The 22,069-nt window shown below is 42.4% G+C and overlaps 1 protein-coding gene across 3 annotated transcripts in view; it reads left to right on the top strand.

Annotated features, from left to right (window-relative positions):
* Positions 1-22,069, top strand: part of ADAMTSL1 (ADAMTS like 1) — a 1,007,583-nt gene that overhangs the window by 835,143 nt on the left and 150,371 nt on the right. For all 3 annotated transcript variants that reach the window (XM_021074260.1, XM_021074267.1, XM_021074276.1), the window contains 3 exons: positions 4,335-4,514; positions 10,019-10,172; positions 11,038-12,163. In XM_021074260.1, coding sequence (XP_020929919.1) covers positions 4,335-4,514; positions 10,019-10,172; positions 11,038-12,163 — 1,460 coding nt within the window. The remainder of the gene's footprint in view (positions 1-4,334; positions 4,515-10,018; positions 10,173-11,037; positions 12,164-22,069) is intronic.

Below are 22,069 nucleotides of genomic sequence, written 5' to 3'. Positions count from 1 at the left end.
TGCATACCTCCACAACAGTTATAAAATATCACTCTACTGTTTAGTTCACACCCTGACCACTTCTTTACTTGAAAACAAAACATTAGTTTTAAAAGAAAAAACTAGATGTAGGAACAAGAGCAGATGTAGGAAGAAAGAACTAGGGATGGAGTCATCCAATCCTGAGATCTCTTACTGAAGATCTAATAGTACCATTACTTCAGGAAAGTTTTGAATATAATTGTCAAGCACTAATATGAGCAACAAAAGAAATAAAGTCCCTTCCTCCATAGAGCTTATCGTCTAATGGATGATAATTTCCAAAAGGAATAAGAGCTATGTAGAAGAGCTTTTTAAAAAACAATGTGAGGCTAGTGGATTAGAGAAAGTTTTAGCTACTCTAGCCAGGAGATTAGTGATGGCCTCTCAAAGCAGGTAAGAAAGGAATCGAACCTGGGTGATTCGAAAGGCATAACCACATGAAGACATAAGAGAAGAGTGGTCCAGATAGAGATAGGAGCAAGTTCAAAGGCCCTGTGGGAGAAACAAGCTTGTCATGTTCAAGGAACAACACACACACACACACACACACACAATGGTGTATCTGGAATATATAGGGAAAAGGGAGAGTTGTATGAGATGATATTCTAGAAGTGTGTGCAGCTCTTCTTGTTCACTGCTAGAACCTAGAACCTTAGAACCAGGCATGGTCCATGATTGGTAGTTAATAAATTTGTGCTGAATGAATGAATGAAGTTGGGAGGATTTGAGTTACTCAAAGTTTCATGGCACTGGGTCCATAAAACTTAGGGTTTGGATGAGAACACAGAGGGCTTTGCAGGTCAGGGTTAAGGGAGTTTGGATTTTATCCTCATCACCATTGAAGACCATTGAAGGGCCATAAGCATGGAAATTATATGATCTGATTTATACTTTGAAAAACAGCAATATGAAAAACACTACTGTGTGGAGAATAGACAGTAGAAGAATAATATGATATGCTAAATTTCTTTCATTGCTCCTATAGATCCAGTCTCTACTTTCTCCATCTATAGCCCAATATAGACCCTACCCTCTGGCTTCCAGCTGTGTTCACCCAGTGATGTTTTCAGAAGGCCATCAGAAGAAGAGAAGTTGTGTAGACCATCTATATCGCACTAGGACCTGAGAGAGCCAGGCACTGAGAAGCTGGTTAGGAAGCTATGTGATAGTCTAAGCAAGAGATGATGGTTTCCTGATTTATTATTTATTATAGAAGTAAAGCTTATTTATTTTGGACGGAAATCTGAATTGCTCATGGATTACGTATCAGGGAAGAGATGGTGAGAAAAAGGAAAAACTCAAGGCAATTTCCCAAGTTTTTGTCTTGGATATTATGACACCATTAAATGAATGGGAAAGATCTAGAGGAGAGAAAATGTGGGGTGGGGTTGGACAGGCAGAATCAAAAGTTTGATCTAATACATATTTAGGTCAAGATGCCTGTTTGCATTTAAGTGGACATGTTGAGTAGGCCTAGGGGAGAGGTCAGAGCTTTAAGATTTAAATTCTTGATTCAGCAGAGTAAACTCATTTTTGTCCAACAATTATGATTTGAACAATTTAAATATTGCATTAAGTACATGGAAGAATTTTAATAATTCAATTGAATAGAAAGAATTATGGAGAACATAGGCCGTAGGTTTGGCAGATCTTTAGGAATCAGTAATAGTTGTCTAGTTAGAAAAGAGTTTTGGAGTTCCCGTCATGGCACAGTGGTTAACGAATCTGACTAGGAACCATGAGGTTGCAGGTTCGATCCCTGGCCTTGCTTAGTAGGTTAAGGATCTGGCATTGCCATGAGCTGTGGTGTAGGTTGCAGACGCGGCTCGGATCCTGCATTGCTGTAGCTGTGGTATAGGCCAGTGGCTATAGCTCCAATTCAACCCCTATCCTGGGAACCTCCATATGCCACAGGAGCAACCCTAGAAAAGACAAAAAAAAAAAAGAAAAGAGTTTTGAGCAAGAGCTGAACAATAAAGGTTATAATTAATATGATGATAGAATAACTGGTTGGTTAGAAGTGAGAATTTGACAGAAATAAGAGAAGGCTGAACCTAAGAAGTCATGCAGAAGATTATAAAACCAAATTTAAAATCTTAGTTGTCCATAGTAATAAGAAGGGTTATTCTAAGCAAATAGAATTCTCAGCCATGAATTTAAATTTCCCCCAATCACCAACTTTAATTCAATTCCACAAATATTTATTGAGGATTTACATTTGCAGAAGGCACTGTGGTAGGCAGTGTGGGCAGAAAATTCATTAAAGAAGTAAAATCCTTTAAGAATGTATTGAATTACTAAAGAAGAACTAAAATATCTGTTTCTCTAAAAATGAAGAGGTGGGGGAGTCACCAAAATGAGCCAGAGAAGCCAAAGCCCTGGGCTACTCACAGCTTGAATCATTAGCTCTGAGGCCATAGGTTTTTTGGGGTTTTGTGTTGTTTTTTATAGCCACACCAGCAGCATATGGAAGTTCCTGCGCCAGAGATCAAATCTGAGCTGAAGCTACAACCTTCACCATAGCCACAGCAATGCCAGAACCTTAACCCACTGCACAGGGCCAGGGATCAAACCCATACCTCTGCAGCAACCCAAGCCACTGCAGTCAGATTCTTAACCCACTACACCACAGCAGGAACTCCATAGATTTTTTTTTTCTCAATAAAGGCTAAATGATATGTGATATGCTGGATAAGCCCTTGGAAGGAACCATTTGGATCTGCGCTAATAGTTGGCCATAGACCACTGCATGTTGTCCACCTACACACACAGCTCTGTGACATAGCCTAGAAGCTGTGTTCAGTTATAGCCTTTCAGCTGAGAAATCAAAGGGTCTACGGAAAACACGTTTCCAGGGCCATCACATATAGATGAACTATTTGAGACAGTTGGTCCCCATCCTGGATCCTAGGCCAGTTCCTGGCCCTAAAGTAGAGGCTTAGGATTGAATAGCAAAGCCCCTCCCCTCCACTAAGCACAGATGCCCCGTGAGCCTATCTCACACCCTGTAGCTTGTACCTTCCCCTTCCCCACCTTGATGCCCCTCCACTGGTAACTACTGGTTTCTTCTCTATATCTGTGAGTCTGCTTCTTCTTTTTTGTTATATTCACTAGTTCATTGTATTTTTTAAAGTCCACCTTTAAGTGATATACAGTATTTGTCTTTCTTGCAAGGGTTAGATTGACTAAAAATGACCAAATAAAAACCCAAAGTCACAATGGCTTAAGTAAGAAAGAAGTGTTTCTTTCTCATGTAAACACAGGCCATCTAGGGCCACTACGGTGGCTTCACAACCAGGAAGATAGGCAGCTAATATCTATTTGCCCATTACCGTCCAAGCTAGAAGGTTAAATTTTAGATAGTGGTTCACTTTCCAGCCAGTAAAGAGGAGGCCAGAAGGGGAAAATGCCACACACTCTTCACACTCTTTTTGTGGGCATTTCCCTGAAATTGCATGCAACCTTCCATGTATATCCCGCTGCCCAGCACTAAGTCACATGGCACCTTCAAGAGAGATCAGCAAATATAGTCTGTATGTCAAAATGTTATGTGCACAGCTAGAAACGGAGGGTTTCTTTGCTCTTGCAAGGAAGGAGACAAAGACTCAGAACAACAGCCTCCCCTCTACCCACATGCAACTGGATCGTAACTGTTAAATTACATGTAAGTGATGTGTTTGACTGGGGTCCTTCTGAAAACCACTAAAATGCAGCTATTTTTCCCATAAATGTCCATGTCTCTTGTTCCCGCTGTCCTAAAAAACCACCAGTCTTACCAAAAAATGTGTTGCAGGTAGTTCTTCAGAAAACCACACCTCAAATCTACTGTCCCTCCAGTAGGGTAGGGTAGATGTTTACACTTAGAGAGAGAGAGAGGAAGGGCTGCCTTTTCTGCAGATTAATTCCTCCAGATTTACATGGATGGCAGGAGTTCTCCCTCATTCTGGAAGCAGCACAGATCTTTTTAACTGGATCGTAAATATGTTTAACACTCTATTATATAACCTTTTAAACCAGTTGTCTTGGGTGACTGCAAATCATAGTTTAGAGGCAACTTTCTAAGATTTAAAGGGCCTTGAAATTCCTGGATGCTCTAGTTAATACTTGTGATGAAGAGTGGAAGGTACAGAGCTTGCTACAAAATTCATTTCAAGGAAAGGAAAAAAGTCCTTTGGGCTGGTTCCTGGGTTTTCTTCCTTGTCTATGTATTTTTCCTTTTTTTTTCACTCTTGACTCAGCCAAGGCTAAGGTAAGAATTGGCAGCCCAACATGCTACTGTCCTATGTCAGCTCCACTTTCTCTTCCTTCCTCAGTGTTCCAGGACGTGTGGAGGAGGTGTCCAGCGGCGAGAGGTTCTTTGCAAACAGCGCATGGCTGATGGCAGCTTCCTGGAGCTTCCTGAGACCTTCTGTTCAGCCCCCAAACTGGCTTCCCAACAAGCCTGCAAGAAAGATGACTGTCCCAGCGAGTGGCTTCTCTCTGATTGGACAGAAGTACGTACGTACATTCCTCAGAAGGAGAACAAAAGAGGTGTAAGGAGGGGAGTTCCCATTGTGGCTCAACTACAATGAACTCAACTATTATCCATGAGGATGTGCATTTGATCCCTGGCCTTGATCAGTGGTTTAAGGATCCACTGTTGCTGCAAGCTGCCGGTAGGTCACAGATGCAGCTAGGATCCTGCATTGCTATGGCTGTGGCATAGGCCAGCAGCTGCAGCTCCAATTTGACCCTTTGCCTGGGAACTTCCATATGCTGCAGATATGGTCCTAAAAAGGAGGAAAAAAAGAAAAGGCATAACGAGGAAAAGACAGCCAAACTTTGAGTTAACAGAAGGTGAGAGCAGAACAAAATAGTCCTAATATTGTGGAACAAACTTCTTGTAAGCTTTGATACCATCATGTTTAACTAGCTTTTAACCAGGCTGCAGGGACAGAAGATAAGCAGCCAGCCCTTACTCAACAGTCAGAAGCAGGGGAATTGTAAACAGGCTCTTGATGGAACAAAACCAGGCCTCATGCGTGCTATTTGGGCCCAGGGCTCTACTCAGGGCTCTCTCTTCACTCCCACCTTCCTGCCCTCCCTGCTTCTCCTCCTCCCAGATGTTTCTAGTCTCTCCTCAGGAAAGGCAAAGCCTCTCCAGTTCTTCTCTTCCAAGTTACTGGACAGTGAGGAACATGATTTATTAGGAAAAGAAGGCCAAGGAAATCCTGCCTCTTTCCTGTCAGTTTCCTGGCTCCAAAACGTCAACAGCTTCCCAGTAAGAGAACTTGATTTCCCCCATTGCCATGCATCTGGGGAGATGACTGCATAGGCCTTACCATTCCTGATGGACCTCGTAAGTTAGGGATATACCCCTGACCCACTCACTTCTCTAAATCATTCCTACTCTAATGCTAGCATAAATTCATTCATTGACACCCAGCTTCAACTTTTTTTCAGCCTGACTCCTTCTTGAATTGCCTCCAACTCCCCCACCTTCACAGGTCTGTGTGTCTTCCACAGAGAAATCCACCTGCCCCCCCCACACACCAAGTATTGCCTCACAAGCAGATTTAGCCAAGACAGAATTACTAGGCCTGAAGTGAAAATCTCTATGTCAAAACCAGATTCACAGCCTCCTCTTTCTTGCATAGAAGCACTTGAACTGGCCCTGCTGCTCTCATGGCCGCCTTTGTAGACTGTCCAATACACAGCACAGAGCTGCTGCTGCTTGAAATACGTCACAGAGACACATCCTTCCCCAGAGGGGGAAGCTGCCTCTGAAAATGAAGATGCCACATCTTTCAGACTACATTCTGAGAATTCTTGCCCTGTGTTTTATCACCCCACGTGGGGGGGGGGGCATCCAATGGTGCCTGCTAAGGGCATTGCAGTTGAGAGTTAATCTACATCACTCTGGGTTTTGTAATTGGGCAGTAAAATTGCCTTCTGATGGTAGCTTACCCCAGATGTCTCATGACAGAAGGGGGAATGATTGTCACTTCATCTTTTAGAGATAATTTTATTTCAGGATAAAAGATTAAATGTGTGTGGAATGATCGTGTGCACACATGCATGAACATGTTAGTGACAATTTTTCCATGGAATGTTGATGTGGGGCATGGTATCACATCAAAAAATCATAACAAAACGTACAGTGCAGGAGAGAACACTGATGTATTTGCCAAATAAGTGGGTCTAAATGAAGACTTGCTCCAGGGCACGTTGTAAAAGGTGTTGCTCTCCTCAGTCTGTGGGTGACAGTCTTCCACAAGTGGGATGCAGAGAAAGGGACTTGTGGGTATTAAATTGTCCTCCCAACTTCCTGGAGTTTGTGGCCTCTGAGCATATGGGGGACAAAGAGAAGATTTAAAAGAGGGACCCTTGTGTTTCAGCTCTAAAGAAAGGAAGCTGCTGCATTGAAATTCTAAGAGTCCCATTAGGTCAAGGAGACCTTTAGAACAGTATCATGTATAGTTAAGAGTTCAGACTCAAAGACAGGCCAACTTAGGTTCCAATCCTGACTCTGCCACGTACTAGCTGTATAACCTTGGGCTAGCTACTTAACTTTTCTAGGCCTTAGTTTGCTTATAAATATTGGAGATGATAATTGGGTCCATGAACATAGTTATTGTAAGGCTCAAATCATGCATGTAAAGTACTTTATGCCTAGTCAAAGGGAACCCTTAGTACGGTTATGATATTCTTCCATCCCTCCTCATTGTCAGGAAGAGGAGAAGAAATAAAAGAAGGCACTTCATTTGCCTGGTTGGACCCAGGTTCATGGCCGGAGCCTCCCACAGGCTTTGCTGGTCTTTCTAGGAGGTGGAGGTTACATTGTAGGAAGTAGGAATAGTTAGCCCTTATCCAAGGAATGTTACTAGGTCCCACATTATCTGGGTTGATGAACGGAAATCCCAAACATTGAGAAGGGACTAGGAATGGTGGGGATGTAATCACCAATTCATTGGGATTAAATTTAAGCTGGTGCCACATGAAAGTGCTCCCGGGGGTATTCATAGAGGCTTTTACTTAGCTTTGTCATCCCAACAACCCTCCCCCGGCCCTCCGGCTGGGATGAAACTTGCATTCCACACCCCCATACGACTCCCCTTGGAGAAAGGAAGACCTGGATGATCTATGGGTGTTTTTCATCCTCAACTATCTGGGCTTAATCTCATGGTTACTGCACAGAATTCCTCAGAGACAAAATTAAGCCAAAGTTTTAAACACTTCAAATAAAATTACTTTCAGATTCTATTCTGAGACAAGACCTCTCAAAAGACCTCCCTTCTCTTCTTTAAAAGAAACCCTTGCATCTCTTGAAAGAGTTGGCTATTCAATATTTTTAAATTATATTTTATGGAAATTTCTTCCTCCCAAAAATATAAAAGAAATTAAAGTCAGAGTTTTCAATTTCAGAGCTAGAAGAAACTTAGACGATCCTATAGCCTAGTTGTTTTTTGTAAAAATTAAAGCCACAAAACCTTTTTTCAACTGAAATGTTACTGTGAGGCCAGAAGTCTAAACCAAAACAAATCTGAGCTGTTTTGGTCAAAGTATGGGTAAGAATCCCATATCTTCAGTGGCTGGGTCCCCAGATCACCTGAGAAGCCACTCGAGTCACTTCCTCAACATAGTTTTTAATTAAAAAAAAAAAAAAAAAAAAGCAAAAAGCACAGTTTGTAAATCCCCTCTCTAGTGTAGTTTCCCTGTTTTCAAGGGAGATTGAGCCTAGAGAAAGAACTAGACTTGACCAAGGTCATAAACTGATCTTCTGACACACAGCCCATTTTTCCATTTTTCTACTTGGCAGCCCTAAAATGATCATGGTTTTAAAGTTTCCAGGCTCTTTACCCCCATCCCACCTGATTCCTGGATTTGATGCTGTCATTTACAATCAAATGAGGGATGGGTGGAATCTGAAATCCAGGAGCATCCAGAAACCAAAGCAATGGACTCGATTCTCATCCCCATTTTTTGCATTGTAAAGATTTCTGTGGGTGGTGGATATCACAGTGCATGGCGTGGAAGAGTTCATTTCCCTGGCCAGCATATACAACTTGGAAACATAAAATAATATTTTTGGGTTTTTACTGTCATTTTTCCAGTTAACATGGCACACTGCCATGACCCTAGTTCAGGCCTTTATCATCTCCAGCATGGACTACTGTGGCAGCCTCCTTAACTGACATCCCTGCCTGCCATCCATCTCCTACTCCCATCCCTCCCAGACACTGTTGCCAGATTAACCTTCTCAAAACACCTCTTTCATCATTCACTCCTCCCTTTAATGGCTGCTCCTTGCCTTATGGACCAATTCCAAACCTTCTGTCTGAAAATTTAAGTCTCCAGCATCTGGCCCCAAACTACCCCTTGAGCTCCTGACACTTTCTCTTTTTTCTTTTCTTTTTTTCATTTTTTAATTATTTTATTATATTGATTTACTGTGTTCTCTCAATGGATTAAGAAGATGTGGTACATATACACAATGGAATCCTGACACTTTCCACTCAGCCCCTCTGTTCAGTCACATCAGTTTAGATCTGCCCCCAAACCTGCCTCAGCCTTGGGCACTCAACTCTTCTACTTTTTCTTTTTTTTTTTTTAATAAAATGATTTTTATTTTTCTCCATTATGGCTGGTTTACTGTATTCTGTCAATTTAACTCTTCTACTTTTGATTCTGGGTATTTCCCTGCCTCCCAGGCTTATCCCTGGTTCTCTAAGCCCATGCAAATTACAACCCTCCTCAAGACTAGGCCAGAAAATCACTAGTATACCATAAGCATTCACCAATTGTTAGCATTAATTTTATAAGACTTCACCTGACTTTTAGTTTTATATTTTTACTAAGTTCTGTGATTATTCTTTAAGCAACTTTATTGAGATAATTTACATACAGTAAAATTTGACCTAACATAATGTCTTCAAGGTTTATCCACCTGATAGCACATTATCAGAACAACATTCCTTTTTGCAGTGGTATAAAATATTCCATTATATAGATATACCACAGTTCATCTATCCATTCACCGACCGATGGACACTCAAATTGTTTACACTTTTGCCTAATATGAATTATGTTGCCGTAACATTCAAACCAGTCTTGTATGGATGTATGTTTTCATTTCTCTTACATATGTCATGTAGGAGTGAAATGGCTGGGTCATATGATAAATGTATGCTTATCTTTTTAAGAAATCATTAAACCTTTTTTCTAAAAGGTCTGCACTATTTTACATTCTCATCAGAAGTATAGAAAGCTCTAATTTTTCTACATCCTCACTTATAATAATAACATTTATTATTGTCTGTCTTTTTGATTATGGAAATTCTAGTGACTATAAAGTGGTATTTCACTGTGGTTTTGATTTGTGTGTGTCTAATACACTATTTCATTTTAACAATGTATTTGGGTTTTTTTTCCCATTATTCGATCACATCTTCTTGAGGTTGGGAACCACCTTGCACATCTTTGTTCCACAGCACTTAGCAACCCCACCTCAAACAGAGTAGTTGCATAACAATTACCTAATACTTGATATTAAAATATTATAATGTATTTTTTAAGGAAGAAGAAAGGAATTAGCATTAATTGAATGTCATGTCTATGTGTGAAATTTTTTAAATATATCATTTCACTTAATTCCCAACCTTGCAAAATAAATATGAGAAGCGGAAACACACTTTAAGTAACTTGCCAACTAGTGAAATACTGATCTGGAATTTGAATACAGGATTCTGTGACTCCATAACTCTAAAGCCCAGGCCATAAAAGTAAAAACAGGTGAAACATCCACATCTGAGTGTAGAAAATCTTAGAATAGAATGTGGCTGCTATATGGATGTGTCTTCCCACATAGTTACATAATTAGTATTTCTCTCTCTCTCGGTTGCTATTATTTTTCCAAGCAACTTTTTTTCATATTTTGGCGAGTTTGAGAGCCCATACAAAGCCCATTGGCCTCTAGTTCCCTACATTTACATGCATTTGGCCTTTCTTTCCCCACCAGTGTTCCACGAGCTGCGGGGAGGGCACCCAGACACGAAGTGCCATTTGCCGGAAGGTGCTGAAAACTGGTGTCTCTGCTATTGTCAATTCCTCCCTGTGCCCTCCCCTGCCCTTCTCTTCGTCCATCAGGCCCTGTATGCTGGCCACCTGTGCAAGTGAGTACTTCAGCACTCTGGGGGTGGGGAGCCGGCACCACATAGAAGCAGCAAGAGCTGAGAACAGTAGCTTTCCTGAACCCAAGACCAATGGGAGATGGTCAGGCAGTAAAGCCCTCTGAGGGCATTAGGCTGGTGAGCTCAGCTGGAGATGGAAAAGGAACTTTAATTACACGTGGCCAGGCAAAATGCTCTTCTCTGCTGGAAAAACAGTTTGCAGGAGGTAGAGCAAAGTTCACTTTCTGGCATACAGAAAAATCTGGATGCTGGAGTCAGCATATTACTAATGAAGTCTAACATTACCACTCCAGGGTTTGAAATGACTCTGAACAATGTGTTCTGTTTGATAATAATCCCTAGAGGTCTAACACTTCTGGGGTCTCCTCCCCATGTAAGCCAGGGCACTGGTGCTCTGCAGGAGCCCAGTGGAAGACATTATCCTTTGCTTTGCCTTCTGTGTCATTTTATGATGCTGATTTCTTTCCTTTTTTTAAGTCATTTTAATGAGAGGTACTGCCTTTCCTCTGGGATCACCCTCCATCTAGAACCTTGCATATCAGCTTCCAGGGGTAGCAAGCCAGAGCAGAGTAATAGTAGGTTGCCCCCCTGCACTTCATTAGTTCTCCAGAGTTTGATGGTGGCAGCGGCTTGATGGTCTACAGCTGGTAACCAGTTCCTCCCGTACAACAGAAGGCCAGAAATGAAGGTCCTGGCCAAAACAAACTCTGAAACGCCTCCTTTCCCTCTTCTCCTTGCCCTCTCCTTTTGCCTCCCTCTTGTCACTGCCCTTCACTTTCCCTTTCCTCGGCTCCCCACTTCTCTTTCTCCATCTATCTGGCTTCCCTTTCACTGCTTTTTATTCCAGGGCCTGGAAGGCCATCCACAAAGCACAGTCCTCACATCACCGCAGCAAGGAAAATATACATCCAGACCCGGAGGCAGAGGAAACTGCACTTCGTGGTGGGGGGATTTGCCTACCTGCTCCCCAAGACCACAGTGGTGCTGCGCTGTCCCACACGGCGCTTCCGCAAGCCCCTCATCACCTGGGAGAAAGATGGCCAGCACCTCATCAGCTCCGCCCACGTCACCGTGGCCCCTTTTGGGTACCTCAAGATCCACCGCCTCAAGCCATCGGATGCGGGCATCTACACCTGTTCGGCGGGGCCGGCCCGGGAGCAGTTTGTGATTAAGCTCATTGGAGGCAACCGGAAGCTGGTGGCCCGGCCTTTGAGCCTCAGGAGCGAGGAGGAGGCCCTCACGGCGAGGAAAGCCAACCCAAAGGAACCCCTGCAGACCCACAAACACCAGAATGGGATCTTCTCCAATGGCAGCAAGGCTGAAAAGCGGGGCCTTCCTGCTGACGCTGGGAGCCGCTATGATGAGCTGGTCTCTCGGCTGCTGGAACAGGGGGGCTGGCCTGGAGATCTGCTAGCCTCTTGGGAGGTCCAGGACTCAACGGAAAGGAACACGTCCTCAGAGGAGGACCAGAACGCAGAGCAGGCCCTCCTACACGTTCCCTTCACCATGGTGACGGAGCAGCAGCGCCTGGACGACATTCTTCGGAACATCTCCCAGCAACCCGAGGAGCTGCGAGACATCTACAGCAAGCACCTGGTAGCCCAGTTGGCCCAGGAGATTTTCCGCAGCCACCTTGAGCACCAGGACTTACTCCTGCAGCCTTCTGAGCGGAGGGTCCCCCCAGTGGCCATCCCTCCTCACAAACCGGTGTCTGGCTTCAGCAGCTCCCTCAGGACCTCTGCCTCCGGGGAGGTCATGGGCAACTCTCGCCGGCCTCACCGCAAGCCCGTCATCTTGCGCAAGATCTCTGCCGCCCAGCAGCTCTCAGCCTCCGAGGTGGTCACTCACCTTGGACAGACTGTGGCCCTGGCCAGCGGGACGCTGAGTGTGCTTCTGCACTGTGAGGCCATAGGCAACCCCAGGCCTACAATCAGCTGGGCCAGGAACGGAGAAGAGATTCAGTTCAGCGACAGGTGAGCTTTGCAGTTACCTGGTCTGGGAAGGGAGGGGGCAAGGACCCCATTTTTTGTAAGGCACCCCACAAGGCGATCATTCTTCCTTCAAGGTGTTTCCAAGGGTAGGGCTTAGAGCTCCTGGCCTTGGGGATCCTGCATCCCGGGTTTCAAGCCCTCTCTTCTCAGTTATAGACTGATGGAGCAAAGACAAGGTATTTAATTTCTCTAAACTGTCTGCTCTCATCTTTATAAGGTACTAGTAAGAATGCCTACCAACCCCAATCCCCATAGGATCCCAGAGATGAATGAGGTATTCTCTGGATAGCTTTGAATTTTTGGCAGAAAGATACCATTCCAGCCCAAGGCATTATTACATTACCATTTTGTGAGATGAACCACTGAAAAGCTAATACACCAGGATACGGTCACCATGTGTGTGGTCCCCTAGGGCTTGGGAGAGATTGCAGCCAGCACCTGCTGCTCCTCCATGGGTGAGCCCATCCTCTGTCTGGGCTGGACAGGGATGTTTGTTCCAGAAATTTTTTATTCCTAGTCCAACCTGTGATGAATTATCCTAATATCTCTTGGTGTCTCTGCTTTGATGTGTCTTTACCAGGATGACAGCATGTATTACTAGTTTCCCTGGGCATGGCCATTCATAATGTAAAATCAATAATGATAGAAGTGGATAATAGCAATATTTTTATGGAGTTACCATTAAGAACCCGACATAGTATCCTTAAGCCACTGGCCTCACTCAGTGGGTTAAGGATCTACATTGCCTCAAGCTGCGGTATAGGTCATGGATGCAATTCGGATCTGGCTTTGCCATGGCTGTAGCATAGACTGGCAGCTGCAGCTCGGATTCATCCCCTAGCCTGGGAACTTCCATGTGCCACAGGTGCAGCCATATACATACATCCTCTTTAATCTTTTATAGTGGCCTTAACAACAACCATAGCTGACATTGACTGAGTAATGATTACATGAGTAGTAGAGGCAAGGGTAAACTCTTTATATGCTTTGTCTCTCTAAATTCCAACAGTAGCCCTAAGAAGCAGGTATAATTTTAATCCACACTTTACAGAATAGAAACCCAGTATTGAAACTTAGTAAAGATCACTGTCTTAGGTGGCAGAGCAAAGATAAGTGACAAGACAAAAAAAAAAAAAAAAAAAAAGATAAGCAGCCAATGGAAGAATCATAGTCTGTGGATGAGAGGGGAATGCTATAAAGTCCTCCAGCCCAAAGTCCTCATTTGAAATTTTTGTCTTCTCTGAATGCATGGAGAATGCTCTTTCCACTAAATCTACTTGGAAATACAATTGTCCAGCTAATCTTCTCCAGCTTGCTGGCTTTGAGTAAGGAAGAAAAGAAGCGAGGATTTGTTGTGTGAGGCAGTGTGCCAGGCTTACTCATATGTTACTGCATTTGTTCTTCTGTCAGTCTATCCACAAGATTGACATTATCCTCCAGTTTTACACAGAAAATTGAGGTTCAGCAGCTACCCATTATCTCACTTTAGTAAGGTGTGGACCAACCATTCAATATCAAGTTAATTTGGTTCCAAAGAGTAGTTCTGTCTATTCTTCTGAGACTTGATGAACAAACTTGAATTTCTCCATTGCACCCACATCTTTTGTGCTTTTGAAATGCCAGTAATATTGCCTCTCAGCCTGAGTACTTAGAGATCCAGTAGCTTTAGTAAGAACACTAAGTATTTTTTCTTTGACACTGTGCTCAGTACTTTAAAGGAATTATCTTGTTTAATCATCACCAAAAAATAAATCCTATGGAGTAAATACTATTATTTATTATTGTTACCACATCAGTAATAATATTCCTGAGTGAGACACAGATTTTGGACCCATGCAGAAGCACTGGAAACAAAGGCTGAATGCAGATAGTATGTTTTGAGAGCCCGTGATGGTAACCTCTCCTTTTGTTTGCTTTGTGGTCCTCCCCACCTTATACTTTCCTTGATCAGCTTAACTGCTATGATCCCTTCAGTTCTTTGCAGAAACCTTTGTAAGGGATGTGTAGGTTAGGCCAAAGTTGCCATAAATCCCTGGAGGCTATTGGGTCACAGATTGGCAGCTCTGGGCATCAGACCCCCCCAGAACAGTGGGTGCTGATTGAAAGTTGTACCCCTGTGTTCAGGTGGGTGGTGCACTTGAACTCAGTTCTATCACTGTGCCTGCAGAACCTTTGGTGCCCAAATCATGTCATGCCTTCCCCCAGCCAGTCAGTTTCTCCAGTGTAGAAACTATTTTGTTCATATCCCCCGAGCCTATTGCCCAAAATTGATACTATTGAGATTGAAGGAATAAAATTTGGCCAAGGAAGAGAAACGATGGTAATTAACATTTCTTGACTACATAAACTGTGCCCCCATGATAGCAACTTTCATACTGCCATCTCCATTAATGTCCGCTGCAAGATATAACATATGAGCTGATATTCCTATTTGAGAGATGAGGAAACAGAGGCTCAGAGTAATTAGGAAAGTTGATTAATGTTAAATAGTAAAAAGCAGCATCAAGAGCACACATTCAAATCCAAGTCTGTTCAACTCAAGCTCATGCTATTTTGACTTAAATAAGTTCATGTTTTCATGCATCTCCTATACTTCACTAGGGATACCACGTTGCTTCAAGACCCTTACTGTTCTACCAACTTTTCCAAGGTCCCTTCCTTTGAATAGCACCTACTTCCTCCTAAAAGCTATAGAACAAGGACAGGCTATTGGAATAGGGAGGGGAGGGTGTTATCAGGACTCTTCTCTACCTAAAACCGCAGAGAGAATATTGAGACTGTGACTCGAGGTCCCAACAATTTCCTTGAGTGCTGGAAATTATTTTATGAAATCCAAGGAAGATAGCCCATCTAGGTCACTGCTGACTACAGGAAATATGTGGAATGAGTTAGATGAAGATGGAGGGCTTTAGGCTGGTCTTGCCAAAGGCCTTCACTTTTCGTGGATTTAGTCCCTTCATTTCAAAAATGCAAGGGCTTCTAGCAGATCATTTCCAAGGTCTTTTTACCTTCTTCACTCATTTATAAAAGGCCACAGAAGTTTCAAATCCATACATTTATGGATAGTGGGAAGATCCTTGAGCACAGCAGCTTCAAAATTTTCTGTACAAGTTGTTTCCACGTGGTCCACAAAACAGTGATTCATTGATCACGTGAGTTTGGGACATGCTCGCTTAAAGCTAAGCAAGCATATTTATTGCTGGATTTTACTTCTGTTTTTTTAATACAGTACTTGGTTGTTTATCATAAAAGTAATGAAGAAGCTATAAAACAATTCAAATAATATTTAAATCTATAAAGATGTAAGTCTCCTTCATGGTCCCAATCTTACTCTCTAGAGGCTCTCAGGTATATATTCTTTTGGAATTTTTATATATCTTATTGTATTATATGTAAAACAAATACACACATAGAATTTGTGTTTTAATGGGGTATTTCTCATGTTTAGAAATTTCACTTGATTTTTATTCAATGACATGTCTAGGAGACATTTCAGGGTAGTATGTAGAGGTCTATAACACCTTCTTTAACAGCTGATTGCTGTTCTTGAATACATTTAACTATTCCCCAATTGAATTTGTTTTGATTTTTCCATTTTTTAACTCCTTTAAGTATTCCAATATGTGTTGTGACTTTCCAAGTGGATGATATAGTATGCAGTGTTTTCCAAGTACTTCTTGGATCAATGAACAATTTTTTGGCCTTGTGATCTCAAGGAAACCAATAATTCTTGAAACGCCACTTAGAAGCCCTACTTTTGCCTTTTAATATTCACCTTTATAGGCATGGAGAGTCTAATGGCTTGAAGATGAAGACGTTTTAGCGGAATCTTGCTAGAAAAAGAAACATGGCAGCCAAGTGCTAAGATAGGAGAACTTCTAGGCCTAGGACCACAGAGGGCTAATCCTAGGTCTTCAGTTACCAGGACTTTGGTGAGAGTGGGAGTTGGAGGGGTAGCATTAAGAGGAAAAGCATATGGGTAGCCTGGGCAAACAGTGTTAGAGTTCTTGCCACTATCAAGATTCTTTTTCCGCTATAGTCTTAACAGAGCTTTTTGATGGAAGTTAATGGCATGCAGTAGGGAAAAATAAGAGATTTCCGCTTCTGATCCTTGACATCATAATTTTTCCATTTTATTTAGCTGGCCAGTGATAAATATGGTCAGAGCTTAGTTTTATATGCAGTTGTCCCAAGTGCTATTTGAGAAAATAAAATGGATGCACCTGCACAGAGCATGCAGGATCCACACAGCTGCCACTGGGACTGCTTTGCTATGGGCTGTTGGTGACCTCTGTTGTGTTGGGTTTCATGGCTTGTCATCATTACTGTGTCTGGTAGCAGTTCAGAAATGCTCATTTATTTTCAGAGAAGTGCTGAAATGCCTGGTATTATAGTTCAGTTAGTCTGGTTTTGCTTAGTACCCAAATCCATCTTTCTGAAAGAGTCTGCCAGCTTCAGCTCCCTATTGGTCTGTAGGACGTTGCAAGTGTATTCTCAATAGTATGAGCCAACAAAATAGGTCAAGAAAGAAAGAGACTGAAGTCTGTTACTTCTTGGCTTTTAAACATGCCAAAGCTCAATTTGAAAGAATTTTGTTTTCAGAAAGAATCACTAAATTCAGATACTACTGCTTCTCATTTAATTCTAGTTAAAATTAATTCCCATCCTTCTTAGAGGCACATGTCAACTTCACAAGGGATAGTTTATATGATGTCCCCGAGTCTATTATGACACACTGGTTCTTCATACTTTTTCTTTATTTCACAAACTTTCCCATGCTTACTGTGAGCCAGACCCTATGCTAGATACCAGGGATAGAGGAAAAGGAGACTCAACCCCTGTCAGTGAAACTTTAAGTCTAATTTGGAAACCAGAGAAGAAAATGCAGTGTTTAAATGCTAAGAGAGCAGTATGCCAGTTTATTCACTCTATCGGTGTTTATTAATCTACCTCTTATGTGCCATATGCACACCTATGGAATATTTAGAGTGAATGAAACAGAAGTCCATATTCTCTTGCTGTTTACGTGCATTTATACATCTGCTAAATGGCACACATTAGAAAGATCATCCCTGATCATTCTAACTAAAATCGCTCTTCATCGCTCTCCAACCCTTTAAGTCTTTTATTCTCAGGATTGTATCATCATCTTACATATTATACATTTACATGTTGATACAACAAAGAGGAAGGACTTTCTTTGTTGTATCCCCAGTGCTGGGAGGAGTACCTGGCACTAAATAGGTACTAAATAAATCATAAATAAGTGCATGAATGAAAATTGAGTAAGACAATAAACACAGCAGAGTGCACAATAAAAATAGTAGATGGTATGGGTATATCAGTACCCACATTGGATGGGTTTTCTGAGGGGATTTCCTAAAAGCCCAGAGCTGAATGATGACTAGTGTCCAGCAATATGACATCAGAAGGGCAAGGGAAATGCAGTGCCAAACCCTAAAGTGACAATGAGTTGACTATGTTGGAAAAAACCCAAAAGAAATTCATTTAGCTGGAGTGTGGCAGGCTGAAGGTTGAGATGATACGGGATGAGGCCTAAGGGCAACAGAGACCAAGATGAGTTTAGGTTTTAGTCTGGGCTCCATAGGGAGACTTTGGTGGATACGAGTTAGGATAGTAAGATCATCTAATTTCCAAATTTATAGACTCACATTGGTGAGTGGATTATAGAGGAGAATGAGGAGAAGCTGGGAGAGGGGGTAGTAAGGGCCCCTTTGCAAATGTCTCTTCAACTCACAAATATCTGATGAGCATTAGGTATAGGGATGGGTGCCAAACAGTGAGGTCATAAATAAGGGAAGTCCCTGATTTCCAGAAACTAAGACACACTCAAGGCCTAGTAGAGGATATAGTAACTTAAGCCTCAATTTTTTTTTGAATTTTTTTCCTATAGTTGATTTACAGTGTTCTGTCAATTTCTGCTATACAGTAAGATGACCCAGTTATACATATATATGTGCATTAATTTTTCTCACTTTATCCTCCATCATGTTCCATCACATGTGATTAGATATAAGTGCCCTGTGCTATAAAGCAGGATCTCATTGCTTATCTTCTCCAAATGCTATAGTTTGCATCCAGTTTGTTTTAAACTCCAGTGGTCACAATATTTTCTTAAAACTTCTAAACTTTGAAAAGGAGATAGAGTAGGGGTTCCCAAATTCATTGTGCATGATAATTACCAGGAAACGTTAGAAATGGATATAGGGAGTTCCTGTTGTGGGGCAGTAAAACAAATCTGACTAGTATCCATGAGGACACGGGTTTGATCCCTGGCTTTGCTAAGAGGGTTAAGGATCTGGTGTTGCCATGAGCTATGGTGTGGGTCACAGACACACCTCAGATCCCAAATTGCTGTGGCTGTGGCATAGGATGGCAGCTGTAGCTCTGATTCAGCCACCTAGGCTGGGAACTTCCATATGCCAGGTGGCCCTGAAAAGCAAAAATTAAAAAAGAAAGAAAGAAAGAAAGAAACTGATACAGCCATACCCTACCCTACCCCAGAATCACTTTCTATAGCAGAGCTCTGTCATTGACTTTTTTTTTTTTTTTTTTTTTTTTGCTTTTTAGGACCTCACCTGAGGCATATCGAAGTTCATAGGCTAGGGGTCGAATCGAAGATGCAGCTAAGGGGCCTACGCCACAGCAACTTGGGATCCAAGCCAAGTCTGTGACCTATACCACAGCACCACAGCTCATGGCAACACCTGATCCCCAACCCACTAAGGGAGGCCAGGGATTGAACATGCATTCTCATGGATACTAGTCGGATTCATTTCTGCTGCACCACAACAGGAACTCCTGTTGTTGACATTTTAACAAGCACTACAGGTGCTTCTGAGGTTGGTGTTTCAAGAACCACCTTTAAGAAAAGCTGAAAGAAAAAAATGGAGGAAGATGAACCTCAGAGTTCAGCCATGCACTTGCTATTATTTCTGTTAAAAGATTGGGTAGAGGGAGTTTCCGTCATGGCTCAGTGGTTAACGAATCCAACTAGGAACCATGAGATTACAGGTTCGATCCCTGGCCTTGCTCAGTGGATTAAAGATCAGGCGTTGCTGTGAGCTGTGGTGTAGGTTGCAGATGCAGCTCGGATCCCGCATTCCTGTGGCTCTGGTGTAGACTGGTGGCTATAGCTCTGATTAGACCCCTAGCCTGGTAACCTCCATATGCCGCAGAAGCAGCGCTAGAGAATGCAAAAAGACAGAAAAAAAAAAAAAAAAAAAAGGATTGGGTAGAGACAGACAAAACTCCATGCTAAAATGACACTTAGGGATTCCAAGCACTCTAAACCCTCTCCCCCACCAGCCTCCCTCCCAGACTCCCACCAACCAAATACTTGCACATGGGCTAGATTGAGTTCACCCTGAGCCTGAGATTTGAGACAGATGACGAAGTGCCTGTGTAGAAGTTAACAAACTCCAAATCTGTGAATTTTCTAGAAGAATTCTAGACTGGCTAGAGATTACATTAATACTGTGTGAGGGGTGTTCCTGTTGTGGAGCAGGGGAAATGAATCTGACTACTATCCATGAGGATGCAGGTTCCGATCCCTGGACTTGCTCATTGGGTTCAGGAACCAGCATTGCTGTGAGCTGTGGTGTAGGTTGTAGACTCGGATCCCGTGTTGCTGTGGCTGTGGTGTAGACTGGCAGCTGTAGTTTTTATTTGAACCCCTAGCCTGGGAACTTCCATATGCCACACTTGTGGCCCTAAAAAATCAAACAAACAAAAAAACTAAGTGACCTAATAAAAGATTAAAACAAACAAATAAACAAACAGCTAAGTGTGGCCACCTGGTTCAGCCTCAGAACAAAGAAGCAGGACTGGACTTTGCAGGACAGTCATCACATGTGAGTTTAAAAGCACTTTTCAGGAGTTCCTGTCGTGGTGCAGTAGTTAACGAATCTGACTAGGAACCATGAGGTTGCAGGTCTGATCCCTGGCCTTGCTCAGTGGGTTAAGGATCTGGTGTTGCCTTGAGCTGTGGGGTAGGTCGCAGATGCAGCTTGGATCCCATGTTGCTGTGGCTCTGGCGTAGGCCGGCAGCTATAGCTCCAATTGGAGCCCTAGCCTGGGAACCTCCATATGCCGTGGGAGTGACCCTAGAAAAGGCAAAAAAAAAATTTTTAAATAAAATAAAAGCATTTTTCATAGGGCTGAATGCTAGTTGATTGAGAAAATGAGAACTCTGCTTCATTTTCTCTGTGCTTTCACTGCGGAGTCCATGTAGCCTGTGTGCATCTGTAATTGACTGGTATCACCATATTGCTACCTTGCAAAAAGCCACTAGAAGACAAATACTCTAGCCTCATTCCATGAGTCTGGTGCATTATTGGTACCTGGGTAGTTTGAAAACATTAAATTGGCTACTTGAGGGCTATAATACTATACCCTGGAAATATTTCACATATAGAAGGCTACCTTAGGTACCCAAGGATTACTAATTATAAGTTTTTTAAGTCCTACCTAATATTTTCACTCAGTTTATAATAGAATTGGCTTCTATTTGCCCACCTCACATCCTAAGACTGCATGTATTGGATAAAGCCTCCTTCCCCCCTGAAAAAAGGGAAGAAAGTTGTCTCTCAAAACATTATCTAAGCTTTCAGCAACATTCTACACAGTCTGAGCCCTTCTTCCTGAAAACACTTTACTCCTTTAGAAACCACACGCACTTGGCTTGCTTCCTTTTTCTCTGGTTATTCTTTCTCAGCATCTTTGAGAATTTCTCTTCCTCTACTCACTTCTTAGCTACCCTCTTAGAAGTCTCACTCTGTATACATAGTGAGCCTGTAGCTCCAGGATACCTCTGTATGCTGGTGACTCTCGTGTATCTAGCACAGAGCAAGAGAGATCTACTGACCAGCCTAATCCAGGTGCCCCACAAAAAGGTCATTACCTCAAAACTCAACTTCTGAATTCCTATCTCACGAATGAGTACCCCTGCCGTTCACCTTTCTAAACCAAATACAGGCATACCTCAAATACTGCAGGTTCAGTCCTCAACTACTGCAATAAAGCAGGTGTCACAATAAAGTGAGTCGCACATTTTGGTTTACCAGTACATATAAAAGTTATGTTTACACTATACTCTAGACTATTGGTAATCTAAAAATAGTTTATGGGGAGTTCCCATTGTGGTGCTGTGGAAAGGAATCCGACTGGTATCCATGAGGATGCGGGTTCGATCCCTGGTCTTGCTCAGTGGGTTAAAGATGGCATTGCCATGAACTGTGGTATAGCTCACAGACGTGGCTCAGATACCACAATGCTGTGGCTGTGGTGTAGGTCAGCAGCTGCTCCGATTTTACCCCAAGCCTGCAAACTGTCATATGCCACAGGTGTGACCCTAAAAAGCAAAAAACAAACAAAAAAAACTTTAGTGCTGAAGATGCTAACCATCAACTGAGCATTCAGTGAGCCAGAGCAGTTATATGGAAGATCACTGATCACAGATCACTATAATAAGTATAATAATGATAAAAAAGTTTGAAATATTGCAAAAATTACTAAAAATGTGACAGAGACACAAAGTGAACAAACGCTGTTGGAAAAAATGGCCCCAATGAGTTGCTGCAGTAGGGTTGCCACAAAACTTCAATTTGTAAAAAGTGTTATGTGTGAAGCACAATAAAGCGAAGCACAGTAAAGGGAGGTCCGCCTGTATTTCTCAACTGTTTTAGCTCCTCGGTGGCTCTTTCACCACTCCACTGTTCTCTGTTCTTACTGCCTGTACCTTTTTTTAAGGACTGGTGAGTTTTATTTTTCTATTTTTTAATTTAAATTTTATTGGAGTAGAGTTGATTTACAATGTTGTGTCAGTTTCAGGTGTATAGCAGCATGAATCAATTATGCATATACATT

The sequence above is a fragment of the Sus scrofa genome, chromosome 1 (genome assembly GCF_000003025.6).
Source record: "Sus scrofa isolate TJ Tabasco breed Duroc chromosome 1, Sscrofa11.1, whole genome shotgun sequence".
NCBI lineage: Eukaryota > Metazoa > Chordata > Mammalia > Artiodactyla > Suidae > Sus > Sus scrofa.
This window is presented reverse-complemented; position numbering and strand designations above follow the sequence as displayed.